The sequence below is a fragment of the Peromyscus californicus genome, unplaced genomic scaffold, assembly GCF_007827085.1.
Source record: "Peromyscus californicus insignis strain IS unplaced genomic scaffold, ASM782708v3 Scaffold_16__1_contigs__length_79575227, whole genome shotgun sequence".
In the NCBI taxonomy this organism is placed as follows: Eukaryota; Metazoa; Chordata; class Mammalia; order Rodentia; family Cricetidae; genus Peromyscus; species Peromyscus californicus.
The window spans coordinates 7,486,830-7,504,385 of NW_026294458.1; the positions used below are offsets into that span (position 1 = coordinate 7,486,830).

The 17,556-nt window shown below is 57.1% G+C and overlaps 1 protein-coding gene across 3 annotated transcripts; it reads right to left on the minus strand.

Annotated features, from left to right (window-relative positions):
• Positions 1–3: 3 nt before the first annotated feature.
• Zdhhc8 (zinc finger DHHC-type palmitoyltransferase 8) lies at positions 4–14,667 on the minus strand. 3 transcript variants are annotated; one of them, XM_052740232.1, is made up of 11 exons: positions 14,501–14,667; positions 8,145–8,266; positions 7,822–7,979; positions 7,567–7,739; positions 7,284–7,386; positions 6,868–6,959; positions 6,566–6,701; positions 5,958–6,078; positions 5,768–5,877; positions 3,537–4,534; positions 4–941 (listed from the first exon to the last, which is right to left on the minus strand). In XM_052740232.1, the coding sequence occupies exons 1-11, from the start codon at positions 14,602–14,604 to the stop codon at positions 731–733; spliced, it is 2,328 nt and encodes a 775-aa protein (XP_052596192.1). In that variant the 5' UTR covers positions 14,605–14,667; the 3' UTR covers positions 4–730. The 3 variants fall into 3 exon arrangements, with proteins under 3 accessions (XP_052596192.1, XP_052596194.1, XP_052596193.1); XM_052740233.1 differs by lacking the exon at positions 4–941 and adding an exon at positions 1,472–2,608; XM_052740234.1 differs by lacking the exon at positions 14,501–14,667 and having other exon boundaries at positions 7,822–8,030; positions 8,145–8,258.
• Positions 14,668–17,556: the final 2,889 nt, after the last annotated feature.

A 17,556-nucleotide genomic window follows, 5' to 3' on the forward strand; every position in this document is an offset into this window, starting at 1 on the left:
AGGTAAACACAAAAAAAATTTATTAGGGTAGTTGAGGGAGGAAATCTTGTAGAACAGAAGAGAGTTTTGTGGACTCTGGGTCCCCAAATGGGAGACACAGAGCTGCTGCCCAGAGTGGACCCCAGGACAGGGTCCCTGTGCAAAAGGGGGAGTTGGCAGGGGTTCTGCCCTTCTAGAGGCAACCAGGCCTGCAGGCTGGGGTGTTCCTAGAGCATCACCCCTGAATACAGAAGGCCCAAGTGGGGTCAGGACAGGCAAGAGGCAGAGATGGATGGGCCAAGTCTGTGGTCCATCAGGCTGGCTGGCAGCTCCAGGACTTTAAGGCATCTGTTCATGTGCTTGGGGTGGAGTGGAGGGATGCAGCAGCCTGCAATGACCTGAGACCCCCACCCCAGCCCAACCCACAGAGGCCTGGGCTCCCCAGAGGAGTGGCTTAAAGTGCTTGGAAGGGATAGGGAGGCTGGGGTGAACGTCATGCTGGTTCCCAGTAGCTCTGGGGCCACCCCCAGTGGGGCACTGGACCCCTGCAGCAGATGGGGGGACTTCCTGAGGTCACCTGGACACAGGGTCATGGGCCCTGGCAGACTGATCAGTCAAGATGTGGCTGGTTGACAGGGAACGGACAGGGATCCTGGGCCACATCCAACCCCACTCTAAGCTCTCCAGCAGCCTGGTCTTCTGCATCCCCAGCAGGTTGTTCATGACCCTAGAGCCACCTACTGGTGTCCTGCTAGGGACCTGAGAGGCTGGGGAAAAGGCTGGATGCAGCAGAGTGTAGCCGGCAAATGGTCCCACGGGGGGGCGCCCCAGCGGCCACGCTCCAGGGGGCCCGCAGCGGCGGGTGATCCTCGGGAAGGCCAAGGTGGCAGAGGTGCAGGCCAGGAGTCCCCCTAGGCGGACCACGCCACCCCCATCCACGACTACAGGTGCCAATTCGCCCCCTGTGGGCCGACGTCCATGAGAGAGAAGCAGAAAGATGGAGGTCAGCTGGGGTACAGCTATGGGGCCCTAGGCTCTGGACACCTCCCCTCAGAATCCCTGGAAATCCCTCCCCAAGATACTGGACCTAGCCCAGCCCTCTCCAGCCCTGCTCTGAGCCCTAGCTCAGAAAAATGTGGCTTCCTGGCACTCTGTAATCCCTCCCTTGGCATATAGCACAGAAGAGTGATTTCTAGAAAGTACAGTAACTTCTGTAGGGCTCTCAGCCAGGTGTTGGCCCCAGGTGCCCCCTCCAGTGCACCTGCCTCGGAGTCCCAGGAGGCAGCTGTGGTCCTAGCCTGTCACCACAAACCCTGCTGTCCAACACGACACAGACTCACCAGCCGAAGGCCCATTACCAACTGGTCTGACTTGGCACGTCATCAGAAATGTCCAAGAGGAACGTGCCACCCTGTGCCAGCTGGCCAACCCCTTTCCTGACACCCTCCCCTGCATCCACAGCCGTAGCCTTTGCCCAAGGAAAGGATCAAAATGATTTTTCCTTTTTTTAATAAAATTATAGATATATAGATGTAAATATAAAAACGTAAAACAGACAATGCAAGCGGACGCTGCCATGTGCTTACTCGGGTCCCTGGTGCCGGGGGAGAACTGACCCTCCCTGATATACTTCCCAGCGGCACTGGCCAAGCCAGTGCTGGGAACTCTGTATGCTTTGGGGTGAGGACTCTCCAGTTTGGCAGGGTAGGCCTGAGAGTGAGTGAGGGGGGCTCCAGGCCCCCACCAGTCCCTGGGGCAGCATCTGGTCCCCTCCCTGCTCTGGCCTACCATCCTCCCATCACCTCCCACAAGAGCATAAAGCAGAAGTTAAGGCTTTGATGAAAGAACAGTGGCAGCCGAGCGCTAGGACGTCAGACGAGGCACGGCAGCAGAGCATACAGACATGGACATAAACCCACCAGCCAGGCAAGACGAACACAGGGAGCTAGGACCCCTGCTACAGCTGGATTATCTGTCCATCCATCCATCCCAACCCAGAGTAGGCCAGGGTTACACTCCCTGCAAAGCATAGGCCTTGCCAAGCAACAAGCTACCAGCTAGGTCAGTGAAAGGCCATGTATTAGGAGCAGCTGGGAGCACAGGGCTAGAGCAACCCATCCAGAAAGGAAAGAGTGGGCCCGTGGGACTGTTGGGGACTGGCCTTGGGGAATGAGGGCAATAGGGTGCAGGGCCAAGACTGGCTGATGGAGGAGGCGGTCCAGGTCCCCATCACAGCCCACAGCCTTGGATCCATCTGCCCCGTGAGCAGGTAAGTTGATGAACAGGCAGAGGCCGGAGCACAAGCTTGTGGAGGCAGGGCTTTCTTTCCTGTTGATGTGTCCACACCAGGCTTGGGTAGCCTCCTCTCCCTGGGGCAGAGAAGTTGATGGGGGTGGGGGAGCTACTGTGGGGGTCCTGGTCCCCGTGGAATCACAGCAGATGAGTGGTGCTCAGTTCTTACACCGAGATTTCGTACGTAGTCCCACCCACGCCGGATACCTTCTTAACCAGCGTGTGCCGGGCAGGGCTGGCGTTGGGCCCCATGGGGCTGGCAGCAGGCCCCAGACGGGCCATGCCCGGGGACTGCCCGTTAAGCTTACTTGGGGGGGTCTTCAGCTGAGGGTGATCCCTGCATCAAAACATGCACAGACAGTGAACACAGGACAGTGGGCAGCAGGACAATGCAGATGTGGACCCTGGGCAGTCCTCTCCCTTAGAGGGTTGTGCTATCACAGCACAGACAGATATTGCTAGAACTGCTGTCATCCTCATGGGTACCTTGATCTCTCCCAGTTGAATCAGCCAAAGAGCAGCCAGCCTGAGTCTCTGGGCCCTACCCTGTCCACTAGGCTTGAAGTTGAGAAGCCCAGTAGTGGGCCCCCAACTCTTTGCCCACTCTCAGGAAGATGAGGGGCAGCACTGCCCCTATGACCTGTCCAGAGCTGACTAGTGTTCCCCTGAGGGAACTGTAGCTGGTCTCCCCACCTCACCACTCCTGAGCAAACCAAGGAGCTCCTGCATAGGTAGAGATACCCTATGGGTCCTTTGTAGCCACATAGCCCAAACAGGGTCTCCTCTCAGGACTCACCAGAGACCAAAACAATGAAACCAATGCTCAGGTACCTGGGTCCCACCTGCCCTTCCCCATTTTTTAAGCATGGAGGCCCCTTGCCTTCTGGGGCTTCAAGCTCAAGTGCGTATCAGGTGTGGTGAGGCAATACCCCCTAGTCTTAGCATGCTGAGCACATGTCGAGGCCAGGGGAGGACCATGTGCCTGGGAAGGTAGGAGTCCACAGATCCATGTGTGGCTGGCTCCAGGGAGGGCCCTGGGCCAAGTCTGTGCTGGCTCAGCATGCAACTGTGTCTGTTCCCACATGCATCATGTACCCAGAGCCAGACCTTCCACAACAGGGTAACTAGGGGCCTTGAAGGCAAGGTAAAGCCCACCCACCTTACACTGTCCCTGTAGACAACCGTGGGTCTCCAGGTTGAGCTGGGAGAACCAGGTCATCAGGGGCCCTGCACAGACAAACCCATCTACACTTCTGGGCACCCACCTCTGCATAGCCAGTGAGGGTGGCCGGTCCGGGAGGTCCGTATGGATGAAGGCAACAGCCTTGGAGCCCGTGTAAGAGGGAGATCGGGGAGTGCCTGGTGGGGAAGGCAGGCCCTGACGGGCGGGTGACCTGTGTGAACCACTGCCAGGCCGGGGTCCTGGGGCATTGTTGTTGGCTTGGTCAGCCTGCAGGGAGGAAGAAGATGTCCGCGGTGCCCGACTCATGGAGCTCGACAGTGAGGACAATGATGTCTGCAGGGCAGGATTTCGGGCACCACCGAAGCCAGGCCCAGCCACGAGGTCATCCCTGGAGCCATAGCGCAGCACAGAGCCACGGGGACCTTCTGTTAACACACTGGCCTGTTGCAGGCTGTAGGAGCTGGGTGTGTCATAGACACCAGAATCGCCAAAGAGTGAGTCAGTCTGGGAGCGCAGCAGGCGTTCACGCTCCTCCCTGTCCTTGCGCTCCTGGATAGAGGCCATGATGGTCCGAGACAGGTTGTCATAGCGCACAGGAGAGGGTTCCCTAGGCCGGGGACCCAGCACAGGGCTGAAGCTGCGGGGTGGGGGCCGTGGTGGATCTGATGGCCCAGGGTGCAGGTAGGGTGAATGGTAGCTGGCCATGCCAACAGAGGGGTGTGTGGGGCATGCGTGGCCACTGGGTGAGCCAGGGTTAAGTAGGCTGTCATAGGACAGGCTGCCATTGCGGTTGGGCAGTGCATGAGGGGCAAAGAGGGCACGGTGAGGTGTCGGGGGCCCACCTTCAGAATGCAGTGGCTGGAGGGTGATGTGGTCCCCACCCCGCCGGCTGGCAGCCTTGAGACTCAGGGAGCGTAAGGCACCTGAGAAGGCATCCGTGGCATTGAGGGGTGGGGAAGGGGGATAGGGAGGATGCAGACCACCGGGCCCATGGTCTGGGAGATCCAGGCTGGGCTCGGACACAAAGTCTAGACTGTGGGTGCTGTCATCTGCCAGAGTAAGGGAGTCAGGGCCTGGGACCTGTAGGAGGACAGGGCGCTCTCACCACTGCCCACCCTCACCCCTTACCTGACCCTACAGCACCAAGAACTCTGAGGCTGTGGTTCAATACGCCAGCCATGGAAGCAAGGGCAACTAATACAATCTGCTGAACGAAGGTTCCCGTCCCTGCCCCACACCCACCTACTATGGACGGAAGTTCGAACAGAAGACTCAGTACCACGTCCCTAGAGTTTGTCTCCCAAGGAGAGGTGGTGTGGGGCTTGCTTCTACCCACAATCACTAAGACAGGCTACGAGGACCCTTTCTAAGGCAACCAAGGGTGGGACTCTGTAATGAAAGGCCAGACAGAGCTGGTTTCTTCAGACATACAGGTCCATGGTCTTGGGTCTCTCTAACCTAGAGCAGCCACAGGTAGAGGGCTTCTTTAGTCTCTGTGACTAGGGCTGAGCCACACGCCCCTCAAATTCCAAAGCCTGAAAGAATAATATTGTCCTGGTATACTCAGGCAGCCTTATGGATTCCTTTGTGGGGCACAGATCAGTCACAGGAAGGTGATAGCACAGGAAGGGCATCTGAAGCCCATCATTCCAACCTACACAACCCTCCTGCTGGGCAACAAGGCTACCACATTGCCCCTAGAACGGACCCTCACCCATAGGGGCCCAGGCTCACAATCTCACCCAATGGACCAGATAAGGAGGCCCCCAGGGCAGAGCTGGTCTAGATGTGTGGAACTAGTCCCGTAGGCAACCTCTAGGAGGGATGGCAGCCTTGGGAACACCACAGGCTGCTCCATGCTGCTGACTGTTCCACAGTGGTAGACAAAGAAGTACTTAACTCAGGAAAATAAATGTGCTCAAACAAACCTTCAATTCTTCTAAGGGCTTCCCGTGGGTCTTACAGAATGACTAATGGTGGAATTCCAGACATCCTAACTACCAGAGGGCGAAGCTGCCCACCTGCTCTAAGGGCAATGCCAATGGAGAAAAAGATAAGCCAGGCCAGGACGATCGCACACCCTCCCCTCCAAGGGACCCCAGCTCAGCATGCCCACAGGATGGAGTCCTGCCAGCATGCACAGGACAACTCTGACAAGGACGGCCTTGTCAGGAGCACAAGAGGGACAGGGACAGGACACCATGACCAAATAAGGCTCTATCCGAGGACAGACCTTTCCCAGGGGCAGGTTCCTCCCAGAGGTAGGGCTGTCTCCAGAGTTGGGCCCTTCCCAGAGGCAGAGCCTGGACTTACCTGCTCACTGGGTCCACAGAAGGGTGTCTTGGGACCAGTGGAGAAAGCTGGCCGGAACTTATACATGGCAGGTGTTGGGGGGCTGGTCCTCGGTCCTGATAGGGCACTCTCTGGGAAGAGGGATCACCGTCACGGGGGAGTCACACAAGGGTCAGTCCACGTCCCTTTCCTCAGCTGCCCTCCACCTCACCAGCACTGCCAGGCCTTGGGGTCTTCAGATCTCTTCCAAAGGTGCCAGCTTCTATCTTGGGGGGCAGTGGAGGTCCAAGGTCCAGGGGCTTCTCATCCAGCTGGTCTAGACTGCCCTTGGACTAGCGAAGAGGGAGCAGTGGTGGGTGAAGTGTGGTTTTGCTTTGTTTTTTTCCTTTTTTTTTTTTTTCCCAGTTTTTTAAGACAGGGTTTCTCTGTGTAATTTTGGTGCCTATCCTGGATTTCGCTCTGTAGACCAGGCTGGCCTCGAACTCACAGAGATCCGCCTGGCTCTGCCTCCTGAGTGCTGGGATTAAAGGCGTGCGCCACCACTGCCCAGCTGGCTTTTTTAAGACAGGGTTTTTCTCTGTAGACCAAGATGTCCTCAAACTCACAGAGATCTGCCTGGCTCTGCCTCCCCAGTGCTGGGATTAAAGGCGTGTGCCACCACGCCCAGCCTGAAGTTTAGGTTTTTTTAATAGTATCTTCCTGTGACTCTAGACACATGCACAAAACTTGCCCAGTTTCTCTACCTCTTCTTCCTGCCCCCACCCATACACCCCACAGCCCCACTCTCAGCCTCCTTACTGTTCCAGTCCAGACCCCCACCTTGCTGCGGCCAGATTTCAGCCCATTGTCGCTAAGTTTGACCTTGAGGGGCACAGCTCGATCCAGGAGCTCAGGCCTCAGGAAGGGTGGCTTTAGGCTCACTGAGAGCGGCATCCTAGGGGACTCCACCACATACCTGTACCAGGGCAAAGAGGTCAGTGGCCAGACAAGCAGGCCAGGACAGACAAGGCGAGGCCAACCCCACCTGGCCAGTGCAGAAAGGAACCAGGCTGAGGGTCTGAGGCTGCCCACCCCACACCCAGAACAGGCCTCCTTGTCCCCCTGCCCAGGCCGGGCCTCACCGGGGCGCCAGGGGACTGCATAACACGTGCTCCACGTTCCCATAGCAGCCTCGGGTGAAGGGATTCACACCCCCGCGGAACTTCCCAGTCACCTGTGGACATGGGACCCCTCAGCCAGCCTGGCCACCCAGGACAGGCAGGGAGACAGGCAAAGGTAGGTGGGGTCCTTAAAAGTGGTCTTCGTGGGCAGCAGTGTGGGCACGGTGGGCCCAGCGGTGCCCCACACCCAGGCTGTCTTTGCCCGCCCTTGCAGGGAGTTAAAGCATTTCCAGGCCTCGAGTTGTTGGTGGCTGCGATGTTCACGGGTGGCAGGTGTACAAGGGTAGCCATGGCCCCACACCCTGCGCCCCTCCTCCCACGGCTGCCTAAGTAACCTCACGTGAGGGTTCCTGAGGCCCAGCCCACAGGGTCTGCACCTGCTCATTGGTGGTGCGCCCCCGCGTGACCAGTACCACGTGGAAGCCAGTGAGGCCGATGACAGGAATGAAGAAAAGGCCGGCCACACACATGACAGCCATGCTGGACCGTTAAGGCCAACAGCGGAGGCAAGAGCAAGGGGAGCCCACCCCCACTGCAGTGACACAGTCCTGTGGTCCCCTCTCGCCTAAGCACGGTGACTCTTCTGCCGGAAGAGTCAGGCACCCACTGACCCCCCAGGACACGCTGCCTCGGGCTGGACCATGTGAGGATCAAGGATACGTGATGGTGGTGTGGGCAGCTCCCAGCCCCTCTGAGTGGTTGAGCACGTAGACCAGGCCGAAGGCCACCACACCCACCATGTGCGCACTCAGCGACAGCAGGAACAGGAAGAAGTAGCGGTAGTTGCGACGTCCAATGCAGTTGTTGACCCAGGGGCAGTGGTGGTCAAAGTCCTGGCAGGGGCAGTGTGTCAGAAGGCACGAAGGGTAGGAACTGGGCACAGGGCCTGGTGGGGGGAGGGGCAGGGGCGGTCACCTCCACACAGTTGTCACAGACACTGCAGTGTGAGCAGCGGGGTGGGCGGTAGAAGTGGCATGTTGCACACCACTTCATGCGGACCTGGATGCCACGCACATCCACGTTCTTGTACAGTGGGGCCCGGAAGTCATCCTCCTTGTCCTCGTCCTCGTCCGCTGAACATCAGGAGCCCAGGAGGGTGGCAAGAGTACAGGAGGGTGAGTTTCCTAGCAGGAGAGGACCTCTCTAATCTCTGCCCAGCCCACCTACTGGGAATCCCAAGTCATCCACTCACACCCTAGTGAAAAGAAGCAGACGAGCTGCCCTCCACAGGGCCCTACCTCGGGGGAAGACTCCAGGGTCCATGAAGGTGGCCATACTGAAGTTGGCCAGGACAAAGAGGAAGAGGATGCCATTGTAGACAGGAATAGCTGGAGACACAGCTCTTGTCAACCATGGGCACCTGCAATGAACAATGGGCAGACAGCTGGGTCTGGGGGCCTGAGGGAGGAAAGGTCAGGGTTGTAAGACGCAGCCACATGTATGCATCTGGGCCCACCAGGCCGCCGGCAGTCACACAGGCAGATCTTAGCCCATCGCTCCTCCTTTTCCTCCTTGGCTGTCTCCACCATGCCCAGTGTAAGCTCCCTGGGCTAGCTCTGACCCTGGCAACCCCCAGAGCCACGTCTGGAACACAATTCACAGCTGAGGACATACCTTGGAGGGGACCATCAGCCTAGGGCCACAACATTGGGGTGGCCACAGAGCTAAGCCAACCCAAATACAACTTGCCCAGGCTGCCATACTCCTACGAGACCCAGACAGGAACTGAGAACTCAGAGATCAGCAAGCTACCCAGCAGCTTGAGTCAGGCCATGCGGGAGCTGTTTCTGGCTCCTCAGCAGGGACACTTTCTGAGGTGTGGAGAGCCGCAGCAGCCCCGCCTCAGCCAGTGCCTGTGGGACAGTCTCCTTTTCTGGCAGTCCCTTCTTTGGGGTTTGCCACCTTGTTCGTCAGGTGGCAGCACAGGAGACCTACAAACCCTGGAGAAGCTCATGCCCCTACTCTTCCCATCATCTCTCACCATCCCACAGCACTCAGAGCCAATGCTGCCGCCTCTTCCAGGAAGCCTTCCAGAAGGCTTCTCTCTGTAGCGTTTCTGCAGTGGCTTTGCACATCTTCCTCAAACACACCTGCCTCGGTCCTGATGGGGCTTGACCAGAATCCTCTCCACAGTGACATGCCAGGTCTTAAGCCCCCGTCCTGACCCTGCAGTGGCTACTGAAGGCCACCCGGTGGGTTCAAGAAGCTCCTCTGGCCTCAGGCTCCCAGAGTTTTCTTTGGAGTCACTGGCAGCTGAGACACACAGGGCTTTACTCTCCTGCCTGTGTTTGGTCCTCTGTGGAGCCAGGCCAGTGGGGATTCCCTCATGGTTGCCCTAACCACAAGACAGAGTGATGGCGGCCGTCTGCAGGGCCTGCAGTTACCCGCCACCCGAGTGCACAGTCCACGCTGTGCGCCCACGCCTGCCTTGGCCAGGAGCCAGGCCCGCCGCCCCAGCAACCACCTCCATGGCAGCAGAACTATTTTTAGTGGGAAGCAAGAGGCTATTTAAAGCTCCTGCTTCCCACGGCAGCACCCTCTATGGGTCCACCAGCCATGACACCCCATCTTCTTCCCTGGGCCAGCATGGACATACAGCATGACAACACAGGCCACAGCCACCACGCGTGTCCAGCAGGAGATCACACCCAACCTGTCAGCCTGGAGAGTTCACCCCTGACACATGGCACACTCCGTATTTCCCATCCCCGACCGGAATGCAGATGGCACTAAAATACGTCTGTGACCTCCAATCCATGCTGTTCAGCAAAGCAATGGTGGCACCCTAAGGTATGGCCAGCTCAGCAATGAAGGGCTCAGGAGGCAGGGGAGACACCCCTGAGAGAAGCAGTCAGGCCTGCTAGGACAGAGTCCTCTCCAGCTCCCTGCCATGGATAATGGGAGGGGCTGGTTCCACACTGATACAAAGTAAAAATCCGGACCCCATGTCAGAAAATCAGAAGTATAGCATGAAATCCTAGTGGCACCTGCGGAAGTGGTGAGCGGTCCCAGGGCGGCTGTAAAGGACAGACTGACACAGGTCTGGAAGAAGCAGCAAGTGGAGGTGTACATGGGGAGACCAGGCACGGTTCGGTCCTTACAAGACCTTGTCCCGCACGAAGCCCTTGGTGTTCCCAGCCATGACGTCTCCCTCTTTATAAACAAGAAGCTGAAGCCCACAGGTATTGGGGCCAGGCTGACTCCTGGCTTTCTCGTGGGCTAGCTTCGGGGATGCACTCCCTATGAAATAGAAAGGGCCTAGCTCCCGGGGCTTGAGAGTGATCCCCACCAGCGCGGCCGCCTGTAGTCTGTGTTGCCCCCTGAGCCTCAAGCTCTTTAGCAGCCCAGATGGACCAGACGGTTGCCCTGAGTGAGATGCCTGGGGAGCAAAGGGGCAGTCCTTGAGCCACGTGCTGGGTAGCCTCCGGCCAGTGTGAGCACCGCCTGTATAAACACAGCAGGGGCCAGTGGGTGTCAGAAGGTGTCCGCGGGCCTGATGCACTGAGTGGGAAAGTCACTACATCACCGTCCTTGCATCGTTTCTAAGCCCCAAAAGCTTGACCTGGGTCCACGACCAAGCATCTGTCCTCTCTAGGTGCTGCCGGAGGCCCTCTGGCCTAGGTAGCCCCTCTTAAAGAAAAAAGGCCTAGTGGTCTCCTCACCAGGGTCTGGATAGGGTCCAGACTCAGAAAGCCTGTGTGCTGAGCAGGGACGGGGGGTTGTAGGGAGGAACACAATACATACTGGCACATGCAGAAACATGAACACGAAAACATGTGAACACAAGCATGCTCTAAGGCACCTACACAGAGATATGTATGTGCACACAGAAGCACGAATTTGCAGCTCACAAATGTATGAAAGCACAGACCACCATTCCACATGTATGAAAAATGAACAGCTGTAGACACAGGTACAGGCAGGACAACTTGCATGCAGACACTTATGGTAGGCACACACACCATACAGACATACCCACACATGTGCTCATGCTCAGAGACTGCCGCATGGGCACACATGAACACATCCATGTGGCACACCCCTCCTCCTCCCCGCTCAGGCTCCTCTAACCTAGGTCAGCTGCCCACCGCCCCGGGACTCAGGCAAGCTCTCTGCCTCTCTGGGCTTTCCTTTCCCACTGCCTCCAAGGACAGGGCAAGCATGAGCACAGGGACCACCGAAGACTGAAAGGATGTGTGAGCACACAAAGACACCGGAGAATACTCAGGGACACTCCAGCCTTCCCAAAGGACGTGGCACACAAGAGCACTAGGTACTTGCTTGCCTGTGGAATCCATCCTACTCCAGCCCGGGCCTACCAGACACCCCAAGCCAGCCCCACCCTGGCTGGCTCCAAGAGGTCCCAGCTGGAGGCAGCCCACAGACCCCTGCAGGCACCACTTTGAGTCCTGAACTTGCAGGAGGGTCAGAAAAAGTCAGGCAGCCTAGAGGCCCTGCCTGCAGATGTGGGACATCTGGCTTCCGGCGAGTAGCACAGCTCTGCCTGCTACAGCCCTAGAGACCCTTTCCTGCTAGGGACTGGGGTGTGTGTGTGTGTGTGTGTGTGTGTGTGTGTGTGTGTGTGTGTGTATGTGCACGTATATGTGTATGTGTGGAGGATATCTGTGTGTGAGTGTGTCTGCGTGTGGGGTATCTGTATGTGTGTGTCTCTCTCTCTGGGGTGCCTGTGTGGGTGTGGGCGTCTGTGGGGTGTGTGTGTGTGTGTGTGTGTGTGTGTGTGTGTGTGTGTGTGTTTCCTAGCTCCAGGGCACCAAGAACTCTAGGTCTGAGATCCGCTCTGAACAGCAGTAACTCAGGCAAAAACACAAGCCACCACTATGAGCCCCACCCAGGTGGAGGTCCAGAGCCCCGCCCTAGGCCAGCAGAGAAACACCGCCCAGTAAGGGGGTGACTTCAGGGACAGAATATCTGCCAAAGCTAAATGTGGAATGGAAAATTTTTACTCAAGACATTTTCCTTGAATCAAGTTCTTCATTAACACTGTATCTGAAAGCATCATTGGCCTGTGGGACATCCAGGACCCACAACAGCAGTCACTCACTCTGGACATCCCAGGCGCTTTAGAGTAGGAAGCAGCTGCACCCACCTGTCCAATCCCTAGACATCTGAACAGACAGAGAAACTGGTTCAGAAGAATGCAGTGGTTTCCGCCACAAGCAGGACACCCTGGCATCGAGTTCATAGAGTTTTCACACCTAGGCCCCCTCCCATGATGCTCCAGTCATTACTAGGTCCCCCAAGGCTGCCAGGGACCCAGACCTGGACTGTCTGCTGTCCTAGACTAGGCCTCTAACCATGCAGAGGGCTCAGGCCCACCTGAGAACCAGCTCTACCTCCCCAGGTGTCCAGATGGTCTAACAGCTCCAGGGTTGGCCGCCTGATAGCAAGCCTCACCCTCGGGATTGCATTATCCATGTCCTTTGGGAAGTGGATCTGGAGGCAGTCTGGCCTAGAGGAAGCCTTTGAACCCACCCCAGAACCAAACCCAGCTTGGCACTGTACCATAGAGAGAGACACACCCCAGCAGGAGCCCAGGAGGCTTCCCGGGAAAGGGGCTTAGAAGTCACCTCAGCCTCCCACCTTACCTCCAGAGATCAGTCCCGTTTCACGCCCTGCCTATCCTTAGCCTATTCTAGGAAGAGGCTGCACACTGTTGGGGCCTCCCCTCTTGGTGAGCTGGAGTGGGAGGGAGTCCTTGGTCCTTTACTCCTCAGGCCTCCCTTCTCGGCTGCCCCGCTCTCCTTGGCATGTAAGTAAGTTGTGCCCTGGGAGAAGTAGTTCACACTCAGTTGTGCAAAGAGGAGACAGAAGGGTCACTCACCTCCAGGTAAAGCCCCAGGACCCTCTATAGACCCCAAGGGTAAACTACTCCCTTTTCTTAGTGTCTGGGGTGTCAGTGGGCTGGGGCAGAGACAGGGCAGGAGAGAGGCACTGAGAGAATACCAATCCTATCCTGAAAAAGACACCTAACCCAGTATGGCTACCAGACCTGCCTGGACCATGGCATACCCCAAATCAGCACAGCTGTCTAGCAGAGCTTCTTCTGAGAACAGAGCCACCTGGAGTCCCCACAGCAGAGCCAAAGTGGGGCGAAGAAGGTCCGAGCCAGCCATGCCCACACCTCAGCGACTCACCCAAGGGCAGATGAGTTGCACATAGACTGAGCAGTGCCCAAGTCATACCACATCCTCCCGACTGCAAGGCCAGCTTAAGTCAGAGTGGGCTACCCACAGGGTGAGGTGCTGTCTCCTAAAGGGAGTCCCACACCTCAAGGGCACCAACAGGTATGGGCCCAGAACTCCAGCTTCAAGAACAGCAGAGGAAGCTCTGCCCAGGAGAATGGTAGCAACCTCAGAGACTAAAGCTGGGGGCTGGGTCAAGTTCCCAGGAACCACCACAGAAGGACCCTCTGAAACTACAGGAATCCTCCAAGGAGAGGAGAGCAGGGGGCAGAGGATTTTAATGTCGCTTCAAACTTTTATTCCCATATTCCATGTCTTAATTTTAAAGTTATGTTAAAAAGACACTGTACCTGAGATACCCCACTGAGACAGAACCCCACTCTGACCTCCGGAGAACTGAATTTTCCAAGATGTGTTTTCTCTAGTCTTAGTTCCCCAAGCCCACCTACCACCACCCCTTCCTGTCCCACAGTCCCCGACATCTGAGTGACAAGAATACACAGGCTCTCTGGTGCCAGAAATAAGCCTGTCCACACAGGCCTTTTTTAAACTTGCTCTTTGCAGCCGGTGGCACCCACCCAACCCCAGCCTCCAGGTAAGGACTCTCCTCCCCCAACAGGCACAGAATGCAGACTCCCACAAATGCTGCCGAAATGGAAAGGGTGGCTCAGGTCCACCCCAGGCTCACATCTGGGACTGTCCCACCTGGAAACAAATGGCCATCCCTCTGGTCACCTGTACACACAGGCTTAGGAATTGTAGAATAAAACGAGTGGTCAGGGATCCTCAAGAATGACCACTAGGACCCCATGATCTGTGAGCCTGCCTATCAAGAGGATGGAGGCAGTGGATGCCAGGCTAGCAAGAATGCTCCCTCCCCACAACTGGTGGCCTGGCCTCTTAGGTCTTTTTGTCGCTCATGACTAGAAGTGTAGGAGCCTGGGTGCAGCCTGGCCTGGAACCTCTAACAGTATTGTGCTTAGAGAGGGCAGACGATCCAGGCCGGAGTGGCCAGCCGCGGCTGTGGGGCAGGCCACACCTACGCGGGAATCGCAGGAATAACTTGGCTTTACAAGCTGGCCGTGACAAGGGGGCTCACAGCTCCCACTCTGCCTGCGAGGAGGGCTGGTGACTCTGGGTGACACGCGTCCCCCTCCAAAGCACCGCGGGAAGGAAGGGCTGCAGCCACACCCAGGGCCTGCTAGAACGCTCAGAGGGGCCAGGCATTCACCTGTCCGCGCTCCCGGGACGCAGCCCCTTGCCCCTTGCCCTCGCCGCCCCCTGCAGATCCGCCCAGCCCGCCGCCAACCCCGTGGGGCACGTGCACCCACTCGGCCACCCCCCACCCCCACACCCCCTGCCACCAGGCGCTGGACCCGGCGCCGACTCACGTGAATACGAAGAAGAGGGTGCTGGAGCCAACCAACAGCGCAGCGGCCGTGGCCACCGGGATGTACTTGGCGGGTTTGAGGCGCGTCCCGGGGCTGCGGGGCATCCTGGGCGCCGCGCCGCCGCATCCCTCCCCGGGGCCGGGCGGGCGGGGCCGGCCGGGTCGGGCCGGGGTCGGGCGCGCGGGCTGGACGCGGCGCAGGATCCGCGGCAGCGGCAGCGAAGGAAATCCCACCCCACGGGCGGCGGCGGCGCGCTGATGTCAGCGCGCCCCTTAAGGTGGACTCGGCGGCGGGGCCGCGGCGGGGGCGGGCCGAGGGCGGAGCGCCGGGTGGCCGACTCCTCTTGCGGGCCAGCCCGCCGCTCCACGCACGCGCCGCGACTTCTGTACTTGCAGGACCGTGGGAAGCCTGGATTTTTTTGCTTGCGGCCTCAGGCCCTAGCCTGAGAGCCCTCTTGGGCCTATGTGCTCCCCAAGCACAGTCCCGGGGCAGACTGAAGGTCCCCTGGCAGTCACTAGGGTGTGGGGGAAGACTGCTGTGACAAGGTAGGGGCATCATGGTTATCAAAACCTTACCCAACTCGCAGCCCTCCAGACATTAGAGTTGGGCCACGGAGTTCCTCTGCGTCCTGACTCAGGCCGCAGGCTTGACTGAGGCCGTGTGAAAGTAGGAGGCCGAGAAATGCTTTTAGGAGGCTGGTGCCCTAAAGGAAGCGCCCGTACCCTGCCCAGGCCTTCAATAGAGTTTGCGCATGCTCCCCACCTGCGGGAAATCCCACCGGCCAGCGCCAGGGCGTTGTTGTTTAAGGTGGACCGGCCTTCCAAGGATGCTGCAGTTGTGGGCAGGCAGGCTAGGCATCTGCATTAGCTTCCCTTGGCAGGTCAGCCTGAGTGTGTTTTGAGTAGGGACGTGGTCAAACTCCACTGCCTGCTCTGGTCACTCCAACACAGGGGAGCAGTATCTACTCTGAAGCCTGTTCAGGGCCTGGGCAGGATGCCGGCTGGCGGTTCTCCAGGATGAAGGCCCGCCTGTCTCCCACCCCTCCCCAGATGGAGATGCTAGGGGCCCTCTTCCCTTGGCCGCTGCTTTCTGCTTCTGTACGCCAGAACCCAGAGTCCTGAAACCACCCCCTCCCTGCAACTCTGCCATAGGCCTGGGACTCATTGGTCTGGAGGCCTACAGCACAGAGCTGGATCCCTTAATGTAGAAACAGCATTCCAACAGCATAAACAGTGATGTGTTTTCTCTCAGTTTTCTGTTCTGATGTGCATTTGATGCCAGAAGTCACAGGAGTCACCAAGAATTCTTCCAGCATTGGTAAGATAGGCAGTGAAAGGGCCTCAGGGCACAGTGGCAAACAGCGGACCCCCTCCTTCTGGCCCTCCGCACTTGGCACACAATTCAGATAAATTCACTCCACCTATTGCTTGGACTTTGCCCTTGTCCTGCAACCCATAACAGGAAGTTCAGAACCTCCACGGCCCTCTGAGTAGGCTCCCCCATCCACAGCCCACCCCCAGTCCCTCTGGGTCTAGGTATGATTCTACTCAGATGTAGGGTACCAAGACAGTCACAATGCTCCACTGCCACAGCCATGTAGGAAAACAGCTAGTGAGATCCTTTTGGCTAATGTAGAGGTGTCCTGTGGGGCAGATTCAGCTGCTGAGGCCACAGCCCAGGGTTGTGATGGCACCTTTCTTCCTGAATAGGGCCGGAGGGAATGTGGGCACTGTGAGGCCAAGGCAGATCTCCTTTACCAGAGTATCATGGAACCCACAGCCTAGGACGGGAAAAGGGAGTGAGACAAGAGTGGAAAGTGGCAGTCAGCCCGTGGCAGGACCCTCGAGGGAGGAATAAAGCAGAATAAAGCTCTTTTCCACACTTCCAGCTACACAGCCTAACTCAAGATTTGTGTCCTGTGTGGGTGTGGTGGCTTATGGAATACCAGCCCTTGGAAGACCGAAGCAGGAAGACTGCTTTGGAGTTCAAGTCTGGCCAGCCTTGGCTATCTATACACAGTGAAACCCATCTCAAAAACCAAACAAGCTGGGCGTGGTGGTGCACGCCTTTAATCCCAGCACTGGGGAGGCTGAGATAGGTGGATCTCAAGTTTGAGGCAAACCTGGTCTACACAGTAAATTCCAGGCTAGCCAAGTTACATAATAAACAACAAAAGGGTCAGGACGTAGCTCAGTTGGTAGGATGCCTGCCTAACAAAGCCCAGCACCATATAAACAGGGCATATGTACCTAGTTCCATCATTTAGGAGGTGGACACAGGATTCAGTTTCAGGCCAGCCTGGGCTATGAGACTGTCTCAAACCAACCAACCAATTTAATAACTGCACCATTCTGCTCTTTCCTGCCTTGGATGTGAATTCCCTCGGCTTACCCACTTCCTATTATAGCCTTTTTCCTTTTTTTTTTTCTTTTGGCTTTTTTTTCGAGACATGGTTTCTCTGTGTAGTTTTGGTGCCTGTCCTGGATTTCACTCTGTAGACCAGGCTGGCCTCAAACTCACAGAGATCTGCCTGGCCCTGCCTCCCGAGTGCTGGGATTAAAGGCATGCACTACCACCACCTAGCATATTGTAGCCTTCTTGTGTTCCAACAGCTGTGATGCCAAAGTGTTCTACATAGTTAGAAGAGAGCTGTGCTGGGGTTGCTAAGACCCACAGTAAGCTATTTAGACTATCTTAACTTAATCTTATCACAGTGTCTGGCTTCATCTCCCACTATACCTACCTTATATAACCGCACACAGGTGTTTGCACGGTGACAAACATAATACACAGAGGTCTTGGAATGTCCCCTATGGACAGGAGGGTGCTACTGTATACCTGTGTTTCTTACAGTTCTAACATCTGATAAGACCTCACTCCACTTAGCACTGCCTTTGCCTACCATTGCCTCAGGACACGATGCCAGGCTGGGTATCTTCAACAACCCATTGATATCCTCCAGCCCGTTGTCAATAAGGCACAGACATGGACCAATGCATGTTCCTTTCTGCTACACCTTCTACAAGTGTGAACAAGCAACTTCCTTGAAAGTACAC

What these genes read in the sequence shown, in the direction of transcription:
- Zdhhc8 (XM_052740232.1), bottom strand. Translation starts at nt 14,604, where the DNA reads ATGCCCCGCAGCCCCGGGACGCGCCTCAAACCCGCCAAGTACATCCCG. An exon ending in CCCAAGGCCTGGCAGTGCTG is followed by an intron (nt 5,878 to 5,957) that starts GTGAGGTGGAGG and finishes CCCTCTTCCCAG; the next exon opens with AGAGTGCCCTATCAGGACCG. An exon ending in CCCTCACTGGCTATGCAGAG is followed by an intron (nt 942 to 3,536) that starts GTGGGTGCCCAG and finishes GTCGGCCCACAG; the next exon opens with GGGGCGAATTGGCACCTGTA.